We start from the raw sequence: 23,392 nt of genomic DNA on the forward strand, positions 1-23,392 counted from the left end.
GACCCATTTTTGTAAAAATAAAATACACTAGACTTAGAACAAATTCTTAACACAAAGAATAAAATTCCCATATAAAACCAACTTAATTTCTGAAATTAAAATGCTACACATTTCATAACGTACCTGACTTTGTGTTTTACTCCATGTGAAAGAAATCTATATAAAGAATATGAGAATTAGTAACTTTATGTACTGATTACATATGTGTGGAATAGTATCCTTTACTGAAAGAGAAAAAAAATTAGGTCTAAGTCTTCCTTCTTACGTATTTTATTAGTTATTAAGGAAATTGACAAAAGTTAACGAAGAGCTTAGTTCTTCAGAGTATATCCTTTTGATACATTTAACAATATTTAACAAAGCTGTGCCATTGTAAGATGCTTTTAGAACATGTAAAATATTCAAAAATATTTGAAGAAATTATTTTAGAATGGAAACCGATCTTGCTTAGATTTTTTAATATTATAATTTCCTTGTTCCAAAAACATAGACAGGTGATGGAAAAGATACAAATGAACCTTAAGTGGATATTGCAAAAGGAAAGCAGCCAATCTGAAAAGACTAATTGTCCTATGATTCCCATAATAAGACATTCTGAAAAAGACAAAAAGAGGGAAAAGAGAAGGGTTGAATAGGTGAAGCACAGGGGACTTTTTCTTAGGATGGTGAAAACATTATGGTAAGAGTGGATACATGGCACAGTTGTCAAAATCCACAAAACCTTTCAGCACAGAGTGAGTGAACCTTCATGTGTGTAAATTTTGAAGAAATCATTTGGGTAGTTGTGTAAGGCCTAATATTAAGGTTCAATATTGTATGTTGCTTGCCATCTAGTAATATTGGGAGGGCCACAAATGGCCTAACTGTAAGTTCACCTCCCCATTATGCTCCCATAGATGAGTTCCATACCCAGACAAACATCCTTATCAAAGGGCCAGGACTAATTAGTGTGAATCCCTGAGTAGTGGCTTTCAATTCCCTGCCAAATTGTAGAATTATTCAAAGAACTAATTACACAGTTCACAGGAAGCAAGGGGCATGCCACTGGGACTACAATGCCTGCCTTCCACAGCCTCTGGTTGATCATTCCGTTTTTAAGCACTGCCCCTATGTAGTCCTGCAAGCTGGGAGTTCATGTGACCACCAGACTGCTGCTGATACATCCGTCCCATGTTGGGTACCGTTTGTCCATCCCCATAACCCTAGCGAGGGAATTTCTCCCTCACCACTGGAAGGAGATTAAAACAAAGGTTAGGGCATCCCAGGATGGAGTGCAAAGAGAATCTGTCTATATGATAATCTGTATGAAACTATCACTGAAGAGGGTGGACAGTATTAGGTGTTTTGCTAAGGAAATAATGGAATCCAAGATCACCACTTGGAAATGAGTGGAGTCTGTAAGATAAAAGGAACTGCACACAAGCCCTGGACCCAAGTCGATAAAATTGTTATCCTCAGAGGTGAAGTTAACTCTGATACTTGCATAAATGTGTACTCCAAATGAGCAATTAACAATCGATTTTAGATAATGGAAGCTAGGTTTCTCACTGTTGGAGTGGGAATTTATAGATATGCAAAGAGAAGAGGCTAGAATAATCTATGTGGTAGTGGATTAGAGTTGGTTGCATGAATCAATAAGAGGTCATGTTTGGCTTAACATCGACAGGAGTGACTCCACATACAGAAATATTTAGAGAGATGGCCATAGTTATGGATTAGTATACACATATATTTTTCTTGCTCTGAGAGGGTCTAGAAGCAATGATACTTCAGACACCAAATCTTGGTTTTTAATTCCAGGACACTTTGGAGAAATGGTTGATCCTCAGACTAGGGCTTGAAATATACAAGATGAGCCTGGAGCATCTTGTAGTGCCAGAAAGTAAGTGCTAAGAAACAAATCATAAGAACTACATTGTTGGAAGTATGTCAGGGATATAGGAGCCAACTGAAAGAGCACCCTATAACCAAAGCTGGAACAATTTGAGCAATGAAATGAAGGACTATTGGATTATAATGCAGTGTATAAAATAAATATTCATGAGTCTATGCAGCTAGAAATAAACAGTTGAATAAATAAATAAATGGGAGAAAAGAGACAATTTATGTAGATACCCTACCCTAAAGGATGGAGAGCATACCTCCTCAATCCTTAACTGTAGGCTGTGCTTAGTGACTTCCTTCCAAAGAGTATAGAAAGGAGGAAAAGAGAGTAACTTGTAGTAGGGAAAACTGACAAACACAGCTTTGGCCAGGTGATCAAGGTCAACATCAACAGGAATCTGGAGAGTATGAACACTTGATATGGTGTGATTATAATGGACCGTTTTCTGTGTTCCTCCTCTCAAACCCACAACACCAGTCCAGCCATGAGAAAACATCAAATTTCAGGAAATAGAACTCCACAAAATACCAGATCAATTCACTTCAAAACTGTCAAGGTCATCAAAACCAGGAATATCTGAAAAGTCATCACAGCTAAGAGGTGACTAAGGAGATATGACAACTAAATGTAATGTAGAGCCCTGGATGGGATCCTGCAACAGAAAAAGGACATTAGGTAAAAACTAAGGAAATTGGAATAAATTTTGGATTTAGTTAATGATAACATCAGCATTGATTCATTATTGTAACAAGTGTACCATCTGATGTCAGCTCTTGGTAACAGCAAACTGGGTGAGGATTGTATGAGAACCCTGTACTATCTTCACATTTTTCCTGTAAACCTAAAGCTGTTCTAAAAAATAAAGTCTACTTAAAAAAAAAATCTGGGAAGCCAGAAGAATAATAACTTCAGCCAAGTAAATAATAAATGAATGAGGAAACAACATAGCAGAAGGAAAATACAATAAATCCAAGGATGAAGTTAGACTACTAGAGGGCATGCTGTCAGCAACTACATCTTTGTTAGATGTAGGCTGTAAATTTGGGAGAGCTGAAGAAAAAAACTTTGCATGTCTGCTCATAGCATCCCTGAAGACAGAGGACGGCGGCACAAGATCAGAGGTAGCAAAGCTGGGCAGCTGCAAAGGAGCCAGTCAAGAAGGGACAATACACATGTCTGGGTTGCCCAAACATCATTTTAATTTTATTTACCTGAGCTGTTCTTGGGAAGGTGTCACAAAAAAGGACTGAATAGTTTGGGGGTGGGATAAGACCTCCCCACCCCCACAGAACGCAAACTTAAGATGATCTAACTGCTAAGAAGGGAGGGTCTTTGTTCCCTGGGACACTGCTCCTGCAGTCCTCTTTCTGTACCTTTCCACTTAAATGTTGGACAAATTTTTAACCAATATTGTTTTAAGGGGACCAATTTAGTAGTCTGAGTCCATTATTAGCCTATTCAAGGCATCCACATTTTATCAGCTGCTTACATTACCTAATTGAGAAAAGCTAGTCTAACAGTGACCAGAAAAGGGCAGACCAATTCTTTCTGGTAGTCTCAAATGATGCAAGAATACAATTTGACTATCAGCCTATCCTTCAGGCAACCATCCAAGAACTTTATTTCCCTTAATTGATAAGAATAGGGTAGCAAAGAGTTTGGAGTTACAGTTTTTGGTGACTGAATATATTTTGTGCCGCTGATCATGCATAGATCCTCATGCCTGATGCTCAGCAAATCAACTGAGAGGTGGTCAGGGTTGATGTTTTCTTTTTAACGGTAAGTAACCCAGCTAAAACCAACCAACCACATACAGAGATGGGCCAAGGAAGTCCCTGTGTACGGTGCTGAGATTTTTCCCTAGAAAACAGTATGGGCCTATTTCTATACGGTAATTGAAGCTTAAAATTTGTTGTCAGGGTGAGTTCCAAACATTTCATCTTAAAAAAATTTCAAATCAGGAATTAGGAGGAATCATCTACCCTAGTTAACTAGGGAACAATTATCCACAAACTAATTTTAATCATTGTAACTTTCTGGGAAGCTTCTTTTAAATTGTCTGCTCTTCTTTCTGTCCAGGTTTATATTGATTCTGGATCTTCTTAACCATCTGTATTCTCTGAGTGTTCTGTCCTTGAATCCCTTAATACTACAAACTAGTGAGATCTCATTTATGCTTACTGCCCTATTTCATCTGCCATTTATTTGGTGATGGCAGCCAATCTGTATCTCGAGACTGACCTTTCTTTGTAGTAATAGACCTGTACTACCAGTATCATCCTGGATGTCTGTACCTGAATGTCTCTTAGATGCCTTAATGTTACAAATAGAATTCATTTATATTGAACCCCCATTTCCCATCCCCCTCCAATTCCTCCAGAAACTGAGGAGGTAATTAAGATTCCTTCCTTTCCCTCTCTGTCCATAACAATATCACTACTTGCTAATTCCACATCTAAGTAGTCTTGTGTTCTTCTTTTTCATACGTGGTGCCTGCCTCATTATCTCTTCACTAGATGTTTGCCAACAAGTTACAAAAGGGCACACAGGGAAAAGTCTGCCCCTTGTATCTGACTCTCAGTCACCCAGTTTCCATTCCTAAAGGCACCCATAGTTATCAATTTCTTTGGTAAAGAATGTATTTCTAAAATGCATCTATTTCACATCTTCCTGTGGCTCATTGCTCAGTAAGATAATGTTCATCTTGAGAAACAGGATTTAATCCTGTTTACCTCTTGTTTCTTCTAACAAGTCTCTCTGTACATCCCAATTTCACCTCCTATAACTACTTTGCTTTTCCCTAAAAAAGCCTAAGGCTTCCTTTCCTCTGTGATTTTATGTTTTTCCCTCTACTTGGGATGCCTGCCTCAAGTCCCTCCATCCCCTGCTGGCACACCATCTTTTAATTCTGCCCCAAATATATTCAAGGTCCACAGAGGACCCTTCATCCACAGATGAACTTACACCCTCCTCTCATGAAGCCCCTTTAGGACCACATATATGTTTTTATTACAGCACCTGTCACACTGCTTTGCTATATCAAAAACAGGACTGTGTTCCTTTGGTTTTTGAGTCCTCAGTCTAGCAAACTTTAATACCTAGCAGTTGTGTAATAAATACTGAATATTAGTTACAATGTAACTACAACTAAGGTAAGGAAATGTTAGGCTAGATTAACAGCAGCCCAATACTTAGACTTTTAAATATGGCTATCATATTTAGAGATCAACACCGAGGAAGGGTAATATCCACCTGACAGTGTAGGGTTTACTAACACTGCGATGGCCTTAAGAAGAAAAGACCGAGAGGACATAGAGCTCACTTAGACTCCCTGAGGGGCTAGAGGGGAAGTAACTGACAACTAATTATTGGGCTGCCCTCCAAGACTGGAGGTTCTCCACCAGGGTATTGGGTCATCCTGGTATGTCCTCATCAGCACTGAGATGTATTACAACATTTGAACTAATAAAAGCTTAAATACCGAAATTTGAAGACAGTTTACTTCCCACCTCCCACACCTAAAAACTAGAGTGGTTTCAAGGTTGCTCCCATAAAGTCACTCCTGCCGGCTGATATTCCAATATACTTTGCTGAGATAGCAGTAGAGTTACAGAAGATGGATCTGGAAACTGGATGTAAGCCACAATTTATCTTATCTTCATTGCTCTGGAAGATTTAGCATGTGAGTATTATCTATCCTGGGGTGAGGGGTGGGGAATACAGAGAACTGCCATTCCAGATCATGAGCTCCTCCAGGGGAGGGGCCATGACTTCAATTTGTGTCTATCCAGAGGGTCTGGCAGTTAACTGATGCTTGAAGAAACAGAAGTGTAAATTTGGGGATGGATCGATGGGAGATTAAAAGAAAGAGAGGGTGAAGAAAATATGAAAACAACTTTGAAAAAGAAAGAGAAAAAGCAAAGGAATACAGGCGGCTTATTATTTACTCTCTCAGAAGCTGTTAATTGAACTTATTTTTTATCCCAACATAATGAAAAAAACAGCAATAAAAGTTGTGTAAGCAGAGACTATGGAAGACTGGATAAAATGACCTTTAACTTTCTATTCAATTATTTGATCTATGATTCTAGGTATTATTTCCCCAACAATACTCTTGAGTGACTAGTGCCATTTAATGAATATTTATTAAATAAAATCATAATTTAAAATAACATCAAAGCAGGAACAAACTGATGTTTTGGCTAAAAAAAGTTTAAATTACTTTAATTGGGTCTTCATAGTTTCATGAGGAGATTGGCAATAGGTTTGCAAAATTAAACTTGTTTACTCCCCTGTAAGATGCTCTGTGGTTTAACTGGCACTGAACAGAGCCGAAGTACCTTGTAATTTTTTTCTTTTGAGTTAAAAGAAATAACAAAAACTTGCTAGGCTATTCTAGACATGATGCAAATTTAAAGTAATTTAAGATGCTATTTCTGGAGGGGAAAAAAATAAGGTTGTGTTTTTTTTTCTTAAGACAATCCAGACAGCTCTCTCTGCTTTGGAGAGATCCAAAAGCCTGAATTGCAGAAACTCCCAAGGCAAAGAGGTAAAGGTGCAGAAAGCAGAGAACAAAAATTATCAATAGTAACCAATGACTGCCCTGCCCAGTACCACCTCAGTAGTCAAAGACTTCTTAACTTGTTGGCCCTTCAAAGTATGTACGGTCCTTAATAGAATAGCAGGATCATCTATCTAAGGGTACTTGTAACTTTCTCTGCTTTCCTTGATGTAATTCTGATCCCAAAACTTCTCCTGCAGTACTTTGCTTGAAACAAAGCAGAGCTTAATACATGTTCTTTAATTTCATAAATAGAAAGTATATAAAAACCAGTAGAATTGGGTAACTTTCATTTGGAAGAAAAAAGGTAACAATTTCAGTCTTTTATTTTTTTATATTATTTTTATTAAGACTCCAACTCTTTGCCCATTGACACTGGTCCAAAAGCTGTGACATTGCAAAACTGAGATCACATTAACTTGTTTTTTTTTGGACACATGGTTTTGCTTATGTTAAAAATACATAATTGAGTAACAAACTCACTTAAAAATTCCATTACATATAAGCATACTTTCGTACTTCTGTGATATGGCATGATACCATTTGTATAGATAATAGGCTAAATCTTCTTAGAAGTAGGATAAATATTTGTCGATTGATTGGGTTGATGCAATTGAAAGACGTTTTCAGTTCAAAGTCTACATTTTACTGATACTGTAAAAATATTCTTATATATCAAAAATGTCTGGGTAACATCCCACTCCCGAACACACATATATTCACACATTCCTCTACCCGTTCCTTCCAACAGCTTGCTTTGGGAAGGAAATTTCTGGACAGCATCCCCCAAGGAGCAAAGACAGACAACGCTACCTTCGAGGTGCAACCTACTAGCTCAAAGTAAAATAAGAGCAGCGGGTGGAGCCGGGCACGTAGGGGAAACTACCACAAAGATGCAAATGACAACTCCCTATGTCGTCTGGATTACATCCGAAGAGGAAAAATAAAAAAGGTTAGAAAGCTGTGGCTGGGCGTTGTCCCCTGCCATCTTTGAGTTCTCGCTGCACTAGTAACGGGCTGCTCCAGCGCCGGTCTCCCGCCTTGGAATCACAGCGGACTCGGGAGTAGAGGAGCCCACTGAGCGCAGAGCCTCGGCCAGGGAGGACCGCGGCGGAGGGGCCACCGCCCTGGCCAGCAGTGTAGGAAGCCCCTCCCGCGCGCAGGTGGCCGGGAGCCCCAGGCCAAAAGGATGCGCGGCGAGGAGGAGAACCGGTGAGCCGGAGCCCCTGCCAGCACCCCCGCGCGCCCCGCCAGGGGGAGCGACAGCGCCCGATGGCCAGCCGCAGGGACCCGGCGGGCGGCGCTGGGCGTCGGCGCGGCTCCCCTCCCGCGTCGCCTCCTCCCTCCCCACCCGCCCCCGGCGCGGCCCTGCCCGCCCCCTCCACCCCGTCCCGCGGCGCCGTGCGCAGGCTCAGTTCCTGGAGAAAGATGGCGACAGCCGAGAAGCAGAAGCACGACGGGCGGGTCAAGATCGGACACTACATCCTGGGGGACACGCTGGGGGTCGGCACCTTCGGCAAAGTGAAGGGTGAGGACCCCCCGGGGCAAGGCTCGGCCCCAGCCCGGGATCCGGGCGACTTCGTCTTTCGCACCTCCTCATCCTCCCCGGCCCCTGCGTTCCTCGTCGCCCTGGCTCGGCAGCCCCCGTCCTGCCTCCGGCGGGACGGCAGCCGCGGGACTGCGGCGCGGCCCTCCCTGGCCGGGTGGGGGCGCGGGGGGGGCGGGCCTGTCTCCATGACGACGGCGCCGCGGCCGGAGGGGCTTCTCGGGCGCGGGCTGGGATGCGGAGGTGCGAACTTTCCCAGGTGGGGCGGCCGGGGGTTGCGCGGCGCGCTCCGGCCGCGGGGTAGGCGCCGGGAGCCCGGCCGGCAGCCCCGGGGAGGCGGCCTCCTGCTCGCCCCGCTGCGCTCTCTCGGCTCAGGGCCAGCTCATCGCTGCCGTGACATTGTCCGTATTTTCGTCCTCTTTAGGAGGCTGTCAGCTTACCTGCCCAGGTTCTCAGGTGTGAAATGTGCCCACACCCGCACGCCAAAGTAAAATGGCTTTGGGGATAGCCTATAGAATTATACAAAAAAATACCCAAAACAAAACAGAAGGCCGTCTCGTCGGAAAGGGTGATTAATTTTTTTCGTAGCAGTTAAGTACATATAAATGGGTCTTATGTTGGCCCTGCATGGTTTATGTTCCGAAGGCAGACTCTGTGCCTTCAGGGTTTGGGAATTACCAGTTTTGCTGTTGCTGTGTACCAAATGTGGTAGTGCAGACGTTACCACCAGATAGTATTTATTAGCTCATTAATGCAGTTCGTTTCCATTCATTTTCATAGGATATTTATATTTTAATAAGCTAGTGCACATCATTTGAACTTTTATTTTGAAAGAAAAGCGTGGAATCTTTTACCCTTGGGTTTCAACACAGTATTCTTCTGGAAATAAACTTGCTCTCCTGTCCACCAACTGTGGCACAAGAAGTTTAATTTGCAAACTTTGTGAGGTGCATTTTTTTTCTTTAAAATATTTGACTTTGTATTAGGGGTATAAAGGAAGGAAGTATGGAACTGATAAAAAATAATTTATGCTTTGGGTAAAAGCTATGACTTGCATATACTAAGCTCTTGGTAAATATTTGACTTGAAAGAAAAAAAGTTTGTGAAAGTCTGTTCCGTGAATTAACTAAGCCTTGCTCTACCAGAGCTAAGTAAACATTTTCTGATTTTATCTAGGGATGGAAGAGGAGAACCCTTCCTTTTCTTGCCTTTTCTGAGTCATAGAACTGGAAAATTGCTGTATAGCCCACAGGGAAGCAACTGCCTAAACCTTCTTATGAAAATCAGCAAGGCCAACAATGTAAGAAAGTAAGAAGCAAATGCAGGAATAGAGTAATAACAGTGTGTAGGGTGGGTCTGTATTAGCCCAGTAAGATGTTTCTATGCCCTTGAAGTTATTTATTTTTGGCTATGCTGTCTTTTTACTTATTAGTTATTACAGCCTTATTTTACAAGTATTTGGAAGATATATGCTCATTAAAACCCCCAAATAGTGATGTCAGTCTTGGTGTCCCCACCTCTCTCACAGTTCTTCTGGGATTGGGTGTTCATCATTCTCCTAATACAGACCTGAGCAGAATTAGTTCTCATTTTTTATTTGCTAGGAGTTTTTTGGCATGGAAGGTAGGAAAGGAAAAGGAAACATTTCATTTTCTGGATTTGATTTGGCTGTGTTGTGAATCCTCCAGGGACTGTGTTCCTTAACTTTCACTCCTCCACAGGTTTCTCTCTTGAAGTACTGCACACTGTCAAAGTCAGCAACCTCTCCAAATACAGAAAGGCCAGTACTAGTCGAAGAATCACAGGTTTCATAAATATGGTTAAATATGTTCATAAATACTTTAGTTGGTGTTGGACAAAATCCTTAACCAGTGCATTTTTAAGTTGTTACACACTTGGGACACTTTTTGCCGGAAGAAGAGTAATAGAAAATCCAGCTCAGCCTAGCCAAGAACGTCTCTTTCTATGAGTCTCTCTTCAGAGCAAGGAAGCATACCTCTTAGGAGTCTCATTGGCTCTTGCAGTCTCTCTGGCCGAGGGAGCCATGCGCCAACTGGCTTAGGCTTGTGTTTTAAATAGGCACCAGCAAGGGAGAGGGTGTTACCCTTGGAGGAATATGGGCCACTCTTGGATGTGTGGGGGGCATCTTTTTCTGAAGTACTTGGATAGTATGTGGATCCAGGGTAGACACCAACACAGAAATGGGTATTAATTGATGGGGGGGGGCAAGGGGTACTTAGATGCTTAGTAAGCAGGCAAAAAACGACTATACTGGTGATGTTGGTAACTTATGCTAGCCTTAACTGACATGAATTCTTGTGAATAATATGATTAGCTATATATTTCAATGGAGACAAGCTGGAGTAGATAGAGCTTTTAAAATTAGTTATTCACATTGGTGAATTAAACATAGAAAAGCAATCTAATAGCAGATGTGATATTGATATGTAGAAAAATTCCCAGTAGGATATTCCATTTAGAAGAACTTTAATTTTGGTAAAGTTCTTCTTTAGGGGGTTGGGGTGGGAAAGAACTGTATATTTGTATTGATCATTCTATTTCCTGTTAACAGGCTAAAAAAAAATTCCTTTGGTAACTTAATGGTAACATTTTGAGGGAAAAGTTTAAACATATAAGAAGGGTTAGTTTGGAATTGTGTTTGAATATTCTTTGATTATTTCCAAGGTTTGTTTTCCCCCCCTTGGTTGTCAAGGTGTTAGTCTCTACTCCCTTGCAAGGTTCACCACTTCTTTTTCCTCCCAGGTAGAACAGTTATAAAAGCATCATGAACAATTGTGTTATTATTGCAGTAAATTTAAATGGCAGTTTTTATTAAGTTTTCAAGAGAAGATGGTTTCTTGAGTTGGGTTGGTGTTCTTCAGCAAATGAGTTGTTTATACATATGACTTATTTATTAAGTTGATGAGTATTTCCACATAAAACTACAATTTCAGGTAAATGGTGACTGTTCTTTTTGTGAATGAATCAGTATAAATTATTTCAAAATATATTTAAGGGAAAAATCTATATATGAACTAGAGCTATATATCAGCATGGATGAATCTCAAGTAGATAAGGTTAGGACACAAAAGCGTAAGTACAAGATTATGTACAGTCATGTTATTTATGTACATTTTAAAAACATGCAAAAACACTCAAATATTGCTGGTGGGAATATAAATTAATACCACTTCTGTAAAGTATGACAGTATTTATTAAAGTTAACCCAGCAATTCAACTTCTAGGAATTCATCCTATAGATATACTCATGTGTGAAATAATGAGTTATTCATTCCCATACAGTTTGTAAATACAAAAGATTGGAAGTAATCTTGTCTAGTAGGAAAAGACCTAAATTATGGTTTATCTACATGGTGATATCCTTACATACAGTAAGAAAATGAGATTTTATAGAATTTAGGGACCAATTTCAGATGTATATTGTTCAAAAGAAAACTAAGGGCATAGTAGAACATACATATAGGATACCTACCATTTGTGTATAAAAAGCAGGGGCAAATTATGTAGGTGTGACTACTTGCCTATGTGTAGAGTGTCTCTTTAAAGATATACATGAAACTGTTAGATTAGCTGATCAGGGAAGGGGAACTAGGTAGCAAGGGGACAACATTTCATTGTATATCCTTCTGTACTTTTGAATTGTGTAGTGAAGGTATTATGTATGCAAAAGAATATATAAAATTAAATTTGTAAAACTAAACTTATGAAATACATTGTTACTATCTTGTTTATGGATTCATACACATTCAGGATAGTGGTTACCTCTGGGGGGAGAGAGGAGAAAGGGATCTGGGGGGAGCCACACAACCTTCACTTGCATCTGTAATGTTATATTGCCTGAATTGGTGGTGGATGGGACATAGGTATTTGGTTTGCTTTTGGGGATGATTGAAATGTTTTTTTAAGAAAAGGCACCTTTCTCAAATTTCCACCTATAGCTTTTAAAGCTCACCACTCCCCAGGATTAAATTATTTTCCTAATCCTTTTAACAGTGAGATTTTTATTCTCCAATTTTAGAAGGGGAATTAAATGGTTAGGTGATTAGAATATCTTCAGTAGTTATTTCTGTCTTTGTGGCAACTATTTCCTATTTAAAATTCTGTTTCAAAGTATGATCTTGTTTCATTTCAGGATTACATACCTGATTAGAAGAGCGTATATTACAGTGTTCTCCAGTTAGACAAAGTTCCCTTTAGAAAGCTCTAACATGTTGTCAGCTAATATTTAGTTGACTAATCTGCTGTTCTTGTGAGGGAGACATTGTGAATTCTGGTAACTTTTGTTGTGAGTGACTTGCAAGTCTTCCCTGGCAGAACTACCTGACTTCTATTTTGTTTAAAAGCACCATCTTAGCACTACTGTAAAGCAGTGACTGTCTGAAAGGTAAAGTTAGAGGAACTGTAGGAAAGGGGAAATCTGTTAGTAATGCATATTCCTGACAAAGTCTACCTATTATATTGAATGACTGTGGAGCAACAATTAATCTGGCTGCAAATGAGTTAGTCAATTGAGAATAATTTAGTGTACTTTTGAGAAAATAGTTCAGGTTTTGATATTGTTAAAAGTGTTTTTCCCCTTCCAGTGGGATACAATGGATAGGACAGAAGACATGGAGGCAGAAGACCTGTCCCAACTTGCTCACTAAATAGCTTTACCCAATACATTATGTAATCTCTCAGAGCCTGATAATTACCTGCCTCATGGGTTTATTGTGAGGCTCAAATGTAATAATGTGTGTTTCCTAAGCTATTAGACACTATATTTTCAAAAATATTATGGTACTGAAATTCTAAAATTGAAGTATCCTGGTAATTGGTTCAAGGCAAATATTTCTGTCCCTATAAGTAAGGAAACAGATTATCATATGATGGCTTTCAGTACCAAAATTTTGCTGGGAAGAATGAGAAAAAAAATAGTAAGAAGGGATTCTGCCTAATTTAAAAGAGAAAATATTCTAGAGTCATCAATATTAGGACATTACTTGAAAACCTTTGAGGGAAGAAAAAAACCTGTATCCAAATAAGACTGGGAAATACCAGGTTAAAGTATTCAACAGGTTTCTTTACTGTAGGGGTTTTCAGTCATTAATATGTTAATATGCATAATGAGTTTCCAAAAGAGAAAACATTCATCCTTACCCAGACTTCTTGATTATGAAATCTTTTTCTGTGGAGAATCTTCAGTCATAGACCGTATTTAGAATATCTATTCTAATAATTTTAGTTTCATGATTTTTCTAGCATGTAGAGAATTTTCTAGCTTGTGGAATCCCCAGATTAGAACATTGGAGAGGGGGCTGTAAAAGTTGACTCCTGATTGACTGTGAAGGATGAGACACAACTTGGAAACGTAGAAAACCATAGGAGCTGGAACATAATATCCTGGGAGAAAGAAGGCCTGTCGAGCTAAGGAACTCCCACAAATGTCACTGTATAGGGCCAGGGGAGTAACTGATGCTCACACAATGTGAACATTTGCTTGGCTGCCAGTCATCATGTATAAGTGTGTTCCATTTAAGAATTCTCAGGCATGTGTAGTGCAGGTTATAAAACCTGTTTTCAGAAAAAATTACTTGTATTAACTTGTTAATTTTAATGGTGTATATCATATTTTAGTAATAGTATTGTATCAGTTCCACAGGGCTGTAGTAACAAAGTACCACAAACTGGGTTGCTTAAAACAACAGAAATTTTCTCCCTCACAGCCCTGGAGGTCAGAGGCTGAAATCATGGGGTTACTAGTGTCACACTCCCTCAGAAGGCTCTAGGGGAGAATCTGTTTTTCTTGCTTTTTCCAGCGTCTGGTGTCTCCTGGTATTCCTTGTTTTGTGGTAGCAAAACTCCAGTCTCTCTCTTCACATGGCTGCTGCTTTTTGTGTGTGTCTGTGATTTCTCCTCTTAGAAGGACAATAGTCATTAGATGTAGAGCCCACCCTAAATTGATAATTGTATTTGAAATTTTTAATTATATCTTCAAACACCCTATTTCCAAATAAGATCATATTTTGAGGTTCCAATCATATGAATTTGGGGGTGGGAACACAATTTAACCCACTACACTTGCCATTATATTTTATATGCATTTAGTTTTATGCTCTTCATTTCTCCCTTATAATACTTTGATTTTTGAGTAACTTAAATTGGTTTGATAGAATGAACAAAATATCTTCTTGGTATCTTGTCTTACAACATTGAAATTGATAAGAGGCAGTTTTTCAGTAGATTGCATTCATTTTCTCATACAGTAAAAAGGTCATAGTAGCAGTGCTTGGCACATAGGAGGATTTCTTTAATCAATGAATGTAAATTTAGAATCATTTTTATTAGTATGGGGGAATTTCCTGTTATTCAAAAATTACACAATTGTGATTTAAGGATTCCCCTGAAATGTTGAACTTCTGTTTTTGTTTTATTAAAGGGATATTTGCGTTTATTCTATGTACTCTGTAATGTCCTTTGGAGGATTAACTTACCATGTTTAACTTAACTTGCTTAATGTAAACATTTCACTTACCATTCTTGGAAAAAGCTTGTCTTGGGAGACAGAGCTGAGTCTGTGTTTTGGCTTTGCCAGTTGCAAGCTGTGTGACTTTGACAAAGTTATTTCATCTTCCTGTGCCTCAGTTACCAGTAAAGCATTGCTCGTAATACCAATCGTCCAGGATTAGTGAGGGTCTGAGCTGGTATGTTTGGGTACAAAGTGGGCATGTCACGAATATTAGCTGGTAAGTTGTATACCTTACTTATGTTATGTATTATAAATAAAATAAATACATATATTTTTATAAAACAGTATTCATTTTAAAAATCTGACTTAAACTCAAGTTAAATGAACTTTAAAAAAAAAAAACCTGTGCTCTTCTATAACCTGAATGTGTTCCTGTAGTTTCTAGGTAGTAGATGAAATCTCTTTCAAGGACTCAGTGCTATGTTATATATGTCTAGCCCTTTCTTTATATGTTGAAAATTAACCAAAGTCAGGAAATGGGTTGAACTTTGGAAGCTAGAAATCTCAGAATTGGTGGTGATGGGAGGGGGAAGGATGGAGCAGGTTGGTGGGATTGAAGCCTATGGGAATGGGAACTAGATACATAAATTATAGCTGTTACTCATTTAGCACTTATTATGTGTCTGGATAAATGCATTCTACTGAATCTAAGTGGATAACCAGGACAATCAAAGAGCTAAGCTAAAATTGACTGTGTAGGGATTAAGCCAGAAAATTTAGGACTGATTAGATAGGGATGGAGGACAGGTCTGGGAGCAGTGGAAAATCAATAACCCTAATAGTACTAGCTGCCGCCATTTATTTACCACACACTTACTGTGCCAGGCACTGTGGAAAGTGCTTTACAAACCCTACTTCATGTATTCCCTACAGTCACCCTTACAGAATATGCGGTATTCTCATTTTTACAGATGAGTCAATAGAAGGTTGAAGTAATTTAACTTGCCCAAGTCAAACACATAGTAAATACCTTCATACAGGAACAAAACCCAGGTCTGTGGGACTACAAAGTCTATGCATTGTACACAGATTGCATTCTTATGTGGAAGTGGAATTTGTTGCTCAACCCTACTCCTGGAAAAGGTGAATCTGCTAAGACCTATCGTTGTTATTTGTTCTCCTCTTTGAAAATTTTTTTTTAATTGAAAAGAATGTAAAACCATAAACATTTAAAAAATGACTGTAGAATATCTGTTTTCATTTTAGCACATTGTTATTTTCATGTAAATATTTTTTGTGTAGCTTGAGAACATGGAACACATACATAATTTCTGTTCTTTCATGTTAATAAAAACATTTTCTAGTCTTCCTGTGAGAGTTAGTTTTGTTGGAATAATAGTCTATTAAACTTTTCTCTGAAATTGGTCATTTTCGTTGTTTGCAGTCTTTGTTCTTACATGAGACACTGTAATAAACACACACATTTTGAAATCTACTTAATTCTACATTAAATTCTGAGTAGGGGAACTATACATTCTAAAAAAATGAAATATCACCTTTAATGCTATTCTAGGACATTGTCCTTTTATTCCCCTAAAATGTTCTATAGGGTTTACCAGACATAAAAATGGAATTAGTGTACTAATATCCCATTAAAAAAAAAACTGATTACATACCCCACCTAGCTACTTAGTTTGTAATGTCTGTCTGTGTGTGTGTGTGTGTGTGTGTGTGAATATGAATGATCTCTTCCAATTGCTGTCATGACACTTCTCCCTCCCTGCCACTGGCTCAGTTTTTGTTTTAAGTATTTATACAATCATATTTCTGTGATTTCTTCTGTTTCAAAAGTGAAGAAGTTATGTCTCTATACTAATTTCTAATACTTGAAACGCTCAAGTATTAGAAATAATCTTGAGTTAGACCTTTTGGTCACTGATTTCATTCTACCTTCTTATGGCTGGGGGTACTTCCATTATTCATAGATAGAATAATATTCTACCCCTGTTGCTCATGAGTTGAATTTACTTGATTCCCAGTTCCTTGTCCATCACCTTCCCTCATCTTCTTGCTAATTTCTTCCTCATTTTTTGGTGTGGGTTCAATAAAATTTTGTTACATTTCTGCTTCAGCTTACTGCTTTCTACTTTTAACTGTTCTCTTGAAAAATTCATTTTGTTTTTATTTCATAACTTTTGTGTTCTCTTATCACCCTGAAATAGTTAATTGTTCCTAAAACATTCATGTATTTTTCAGGTGAGCATTATTAAGGTCTAGTCTTTTTCCCTGCATTTGAGAGAAAGCTTTGAATCTCCTAGTTCCTTATTTAAGACACAATATACATGTAGAGTTTGGGATAAGCGTCAGTTGTTTTTTAAAGTTTATTGGAGTTGAAATTAAGTTTAGCAGGGTATGTGAGAGGAAGCTGGCTGATTTGTGATGAATTTAAGTTTAGATCCAAATGGATTCTGCTTAATATTCTTCCCAAGTCTGAATCTGCCAGTATTATTCTGTATTGTGGGCTATTTCTCAATCCTGTTTCAGCAGTGTAGTTCTGTTTCAGCAGTGTAGTTAATGAGAGACGGTTCCTAGTAAACCAGTGCTTGGAGATTTGGGGACTAGATGGGACAGATGAGATTAATATTTCTTCCTAATGAGTTAGTTCTCAGAAAGAAGATATTTCCTGAATTGGGATTTAATAGTCAAGTTGACTGTTCTTAATCACATCTGATTAGAAATCACATCTTATCAGAAATTAGAATGTGCTTGATCTCTTAATTCATTTCAACTGTGACTGTAGGTTTTTCTTCCTCACTAATTTCATGCATATCTTAATGAAGTTTTGATAGAAGTATATCCAGTGCATTCTGTTACTCTGACATCTTTCAGGAAGCTTTTATAATTTCTTGGCCATAGATGGTTTTGAGAAAGTATACCCACCTGTTCTGTAAGAAAATTTAGAGATTCTTTTACTTTGTAGTAGTTTAAAAATGGTTTATGATCCTGTGATAATACTTTGGGTTAGAGACTATGTTGCAGTTGCACTTTTGCTGGAAGGATTTGCATATAATAGAGGAATTGTGACGGTTAAGAAAGGATTGGGACAAAATAGAAGGTAAGTATAAGTTAAATTATATTCTTGCAAAGGATTGATCGTTGGGACTTGGACCTAAGCACTTTTCTTTGAGTCTTACTTAACAAAGACTTTTTTCTCCCATGGTGACATACCTGTATAACCTAACCATGGATTTAATATTATTAATTAAAATATTTAGGCAAAGTAGCAAATGCTTAAGAAAATTCAAAATAGTGGGGAATCACCCATTCCCTGTTCTACCTCTCTCAACTGCAGGGGGTGTGATGGGGCAGAAGAGCCATTGTAATTGTCTTGGGTAAAAAATGTTAAATTGTTGAAAATCTTTGCATCTGATTATCTGTATAGGTCTTATTTTAGTTCTAAAAATCTATGCTTTTTATTGTTAAGTCACCATGAACACATTAAGTGAGGACCAAGCTATGAGTCTCTTTTTCCTTTTAGAAAAAATAATTATAATTATCTCGTTGCTCCCCTATTTAAAACCCTGCATTGGTTCCTGATCCCTGGGGGGTTTTAAAGGATGGTCAGGCTCAGCTCCATCCCAATCCCAGATCAAGCGGGAAAGCTTAATTAGATTTGAATAGTGGGGGAAAAAAATCTTTGTTTAAAAGAATGTTTCAAACACAAAAAGTTCAAAATATCAATCTTGATTTTTTTCAACTTGAAAATAGTAAAAAATATTGTATTAATCTGCTAGGGCTGCCATAACAAAACACTGCAGACTGAATGACCTAACAACAGAAATTTATCTTCTCAGTTTGGAGGATAAAACTCTGAGATTAAGGTGTCAGCAGATTTGGTTTCCTCTGATGGCTGCCTTCTCCCTCTGTGCTCACAGGGTCTCTTGTGTGTGACCCTGCTGTTTCTCCCTGTGTCCAGAGTTCCTCCTAAGACAGGACACCAGAGAGACTGGATTAGGGCCTACCTGAACTGTCTCATTTTAACTTGCTCACCTTTTTGAAGCTCCTAACTCCACATTCTAAGGTCCTAGAAGTAAGGGTTTCAACATGAATTTTGGGGGAGACACAGTTCAGCACATAACAAATTTAAATAATTAAAAAGGGATTCCTTATCACCCTTTATTTTCAGTTGTTAATTATCAGGATTTCCAGGGAAAACTCTCTAATACTGGTCTTAACAATGTTCTAGTTTAGTAAAAAGCATTTTCTTCCTGAAAAACTAAAACCCTAAATCACTTAAACATGTAAAAGTGACCTTTTTTGTATAGTAATATGTACATATTTTCAAAAGTCAAATAGTGTTAAAGGGAATATATTTTTTTAAAGTATCATTGGTATACAATCTTACTATAGTTTCATAAACAACACAGTGGTTCAACATTCACCCATATTATCAAGTCCTCACCCCCTCTATTGTGGTCACTGTCTTTCAGCGTAGTAAGATGTTAGAGAGTCATTAATTGTCTTCTCTGTGCTGTACTGCCTTTCCCATGACTTACCTATATTGTGATAGTGAATTATAGTGCCTCTGAATCCCATTCTCCCTCCCCACTCACCCTCCACAGCCCCTCCCCTTTTATAACCGCTAGTCCCCTCTCGGTGTCTGTAAGTCCACTGCTATTTTGTTCCTTCAGTATTTCTTTGTTTTTGTACTCCACAAATGAGTGAAATCATTTGGTATTTGTCTTTCTCCACCTGGCTTATTTCACTGAGCATAGTACCCTCTAGACCCATCCATGTTGTTGCAAATGGTAGGATTTCTTTTCCTTTATGGCTGAGTAGCAGTCCATTGTGTATATATGTACATCTTTATCTATACATCTGTTGATGGACACTTAGGTTGCTTCCATTTCTTGGCTATTGTAAATAGTGCAGCGATAAACATAGGGGTGCGTATGTCTTTTTGAATCAAGGATCTTGTTTTCTTCAGGTAAATACCTAGGAGTGGAATTTCTGGGTCAAATGGTATTTCTATTTTGAGCTTTTTGAGGAACCTCCATATTGCTTTCCCACCAACAGTGTAGGAGGGTTCCCTTTTCTCTGCATCTTCACCTGCATTTGTTGTTTTTTGTAAGAGGAATATTTATAAAATACAATTCTCTACACCGACTTTCAGAAACTTAGCTGTTTCTTCTTGTAAATCTGTATTTTTCTAAGCCTCCACATTTCTCATTGGTATATGCATGCCTATAAGCTGTCTCTTAATTCTTGTTGCCAGACTTTTTTTTTGTTGATTTCCTATTATGATAAATTAGAATTTTAGTTCTCTTACACCTTTTCCTCTACACCCTCCTTCTCCTAATGTAATTATATCATAATTTTTAAAAAATCCATTTTTGGTGTTTTCATAATAGATTGTAAAAACTATTTGCTAAGCCACATTTTCTAACAGAACTTATAATTTGCCCTGTATTATTTAATTACCTCATTTTTCATTTGCCTAGTTTTTTTTCAAACCTAAGGCTAAATTTCCCACCTCTTCAAATGCTTTTGTAAAATCTCTCTCAGTAAATATTGCATACTTCCAAACCTGTAGGATAATTTATCTACTCTCCGTACCTCCCTCTTCCCCAAAATAATTATTTTGGATCCTCTGTCTGATTTCTTTCTGGACTCCTTGCCGTCTACAGTCTGTTACCTAGGACTTTGCTTCATTACCAAATCGGGGAGTCTCTTCGTTTTTCTCCTGTTTTGGAACCCTTCTTTTACTAGGTACCAACTTCCCTGGTTTCATTCCTGATTTTGATGGGACATATATATTTCAGTGGGTTCTGGGAAACGGGTGAATAGGAGCTAAATTTTTAAAGACTCTGCCTCTATAAAAATGTCTAAATTCCACTGTCAACATTGGTTATCTGGGCAAAGCATTCAAAATTGAAAAATAATCACTTAAATTTTTTTCTTATTTTTTAAAAATAGAAACTACATGCATATGAGCCAAAATTGAAAAGGTTCAAGGGGTTATGGATAGGAAAAGTATGTTGATAGCCTGAGGGAGCTTTTTGAGATGATGGGACTGTTCTGCATCTGATTATAAGGTGGTTTTACCAATTTCTATATGTGTTAAAATCCACAGAACTGTACACCAAAAGAAAAAAGTTAAGTTTGTACATATGATAGTTTAAAAAAATGAAAAATAAATAAAGAGAATTTAAAAGTACAAAAGGTATATAAGAATTTTGTTTTCTTTTTCTCCCTTAGCCTTCCAGCTTTCCTTTCTGGAAGAAACCACTGTTAGCAGTTTTTTTGTATTTTCTCACTTAATCACTCAAACATATAAATCTTTAGGGGTAAATCAGGCAGAATTGAAAGGAACTTAAATTTCCCTAAGTATTTTCTGAGTATGCTAAGATTATTACTCTTAGAATACATCTAAATAGGTTATCAATAAAGTCTGCCACTAATATATTAAAACCATTTTTCCTGCAGTTGGCAAACATGAGTTGACTGGGCATAAAGTTGCTGTGAAGATACTCAATCGACAGAAGATTCGAAGCCTTGATGTGGTAGGAAAAATCCGCAGAGAAATTCAGAACCTCAAGCTTTTCAGGCATCCTCATATAATTAAACTGTAAGATCTGATTATATTAAATATAGTCTTACCATTTTTAATAATTGTTGTGAACCTGTTTAATCTGAAAAGTGAGAAAGATGACTGACATTTCTTTGGTCTATTCCCTGAGGATTTTTAAATTTCTTCCCATTCACATATTTATCTAACCCCATTCATGGTCATATGGTTATGTAAGCCTATGTTCCTGATTTACCCTTGCACTTATCAATGGTTAATGTTTCTCACTCTTGTTTTCTGGACAGATGCATATTGATATAGAACCAACAGTTATTTGCTAGTAAAAATTCTTGACTTCCAAATTTTTGTATGACATATATTAATCTCACTAAAGACAGTACAGTAGCAAGGGTTTTCCCCACACTACTTATATCTGATAAAACAATAGAATTTCAGGAGTGCAGTATTTCAGATTACCATTGTTTTGCAGTTGCTAATTGTAGGGTTGATAGATAACTTACTTACTGCTCAGTTGTAGTATGCAGGTTGTCAATTAAAACTGCTTAGGATTTGGTTCTGAACTGACTAGCTCAAACTCTCACCTCTTCTCATTTGTCGGTTAATAGTTTTAAATACCACCTATATGCTGATGACCCCTAAATCTGCTTTGAAACTTCTTTTCTGAACTCCAGACTCATACACCCAACTGCCTACTTGACATCTCTATTTGGATGTCCTGGAGCCATGTGAAACTTGTCTTGGCCCAAAATGGATTTTTTCTTGCCCTCCCAAACCTGCTCTTCCCACAGTTTTCACCGTCTGGGTTAATACTCAGCCCCTTAGGACAGAAACTTAGGAACCATCGTTAACTTCCCTATCTCTCTTACTTCCTGCTATCCATTCCATCTCTTCCTTCAGTATATATCAGGTCTAGTGTTTCTCAATTCCTTTACTGCCATCAGCCTAGTCTGAGCCACCATCATCTCTCTCATGGACTACTGCAGGAACCTCATGCTTCCACTTTTACTGTCCATAATCAGTTCTTCCTATTGCTGCTGTAAATTAAAGGCACCCTTTTAATTGACCAGATCACATGACTACTTTTGCTGAAAACCTTCAGTAGCTTTCCATCTCTCTTAGAGTAAAAGCCAAAGCCTCATCATGGCTTGTTAAGGTTCTGTGCCCTCTGGTCTGCAGTCACCCCTTGACTCCACACCCTATTTCTCTCCCACCTCATTATGCTTTAGCCTTCTTACCATTCCTTGAACATGCCAGGCAGACCCTTATCCGGAGGCTGTTGTCCTTGCTGTTCCTCTGCTTGGTTCACCTTTTTCCGAGATAATGGGATAGTTTGCTCCTTTCCATCGGCTTTGCTCTAATGTTACATTATCAGAGAAGCCTTCCTTGAACACCCTATATGAAAGATTCCCCTTAGTTTGTTTTATTTCTCTTCATAGCATGTTCTACCCCCGGAGATACTGCTTATTTATTTAGTGTCTGTTTTCTGGCTCTTGGAGCATGAACTCCATGAGGGCAGAGAATTTGTTTTGTTCCCTGCAGTTTCCCCAGCAACTAGCACAGTGCCTAGTATATTATAGGCACTTATTAAATATTTACTGAATGAATGAATATACATGTTTTAATATTAGTAGATAATGTTTTCTCTTACCAGGTACCAGGTCATCAGTACACCATCTGATATTTTCATGGTGATGGAGTATGTCTCAGGAGGAGAGCTATTTGATTATATCTGTAAAAATGGAAGGGTAAGCAGTTCTGATTTAATCCTGTGTGTATTTTTTAATTCCCTTATCCCTTACTAGATTCGAGATACCAGAAAACAATTTTGTTAAGTGGTCTATTGAATAATCAGTTCCCTTAGTTATATATTTGTCTTGAATTATAGATATTTAGAGCTAGAAAGGACCTTAGAGTACTTAAACAGATGTGGAAACTGAGACTCACAGTTTATGTATTTGCTCAGTGTCAGTCATATGAGTTAGTAATGACAACTGGATTGAGATACAGAACTCATGATTCTCAGACTTATGCTTTTGGGGTATACAAATACTTTTAATATATCTTAAAGTATATATTTAGTCTTTAAAAATATATTATTAAATACTTAATGAGCTTGGCCTTCCTAGTTAACCCTAGCCACATTTAAATTGCATTCATTTTTTGGTTTCAGAAATCTGATGTTCCTGGAGTAGTAAGAACAGGCTCCATGAAGGAGGTAGGACTTAGACTTAAAGAATTTAGAGTGGGAAGGAATTTTAGGAGACATTCTGACAGTATCAAGTTACAGATACAAAAACTGAACACTGCTCCCCGTGCATACTTTTTCTCACACCCAGTGTAGG

At 38.1% G+C, this 23,392-nt stretch overlaps 1 protein-coding gene across 4 annotated transcripts in view; it reads left to right on the forward strand.

Moving 5' to 3' along the window:
- Positions 1-7,221: 7,221 nt before the first annotated feature.
- The window catches only part of PRKAA1 (protein kinase AMP-activated catalytic subunit alpha 1), a 29,454-nt gene continuing 13,283 nt past the window's right edge, over positions 7,222-23,392 (forward strand). The window contains exons 1-5 of one of the 4 annotated variants that reach the window (XM_017678091.3): positions 7,873-7,974; positions 9,169-9,292; positions 20,948-21,089; positions 22,702-22,795; positions 23,221-23,265. In XM_017678091.3, the coding sequence (XP_017533580.1) occupies positions 22,736-22,795; positions 23,221-23,265 (105 nt within the window). In that variant the 5' untranslated portion in view covers positions 7,873-7,974; positions 9,169-9,292; positions 20,948-21,089; positions 22,702-22,735. Of the gene's footprint in view, positions 7,975-9,168; positions 9,293-20,947; positions 21,090-22,701; positions 22,796-23,220; positions 23,266-23,392 lie in introns of all 4 variants that reach the window. The other 3 variants (XM_073236731.1, XM_073236740.1, XM_017678093.3) reach the window with 3 other exon arrangements.

This window comes from Manis javanica, chromosome 1 (genome assembly GCF_040802235.1).
Source record: "Manis javanica isolate MJ-LG chromosome 1, MJ_LKY, whole genome shotgun sequence".
In the NCBI taxonomy this organism is placed as follows: Eukaryota; Metazoa; Chordata; class Mammalia; order Pholidota; family Manidae; genus Manis; species Manis javanica.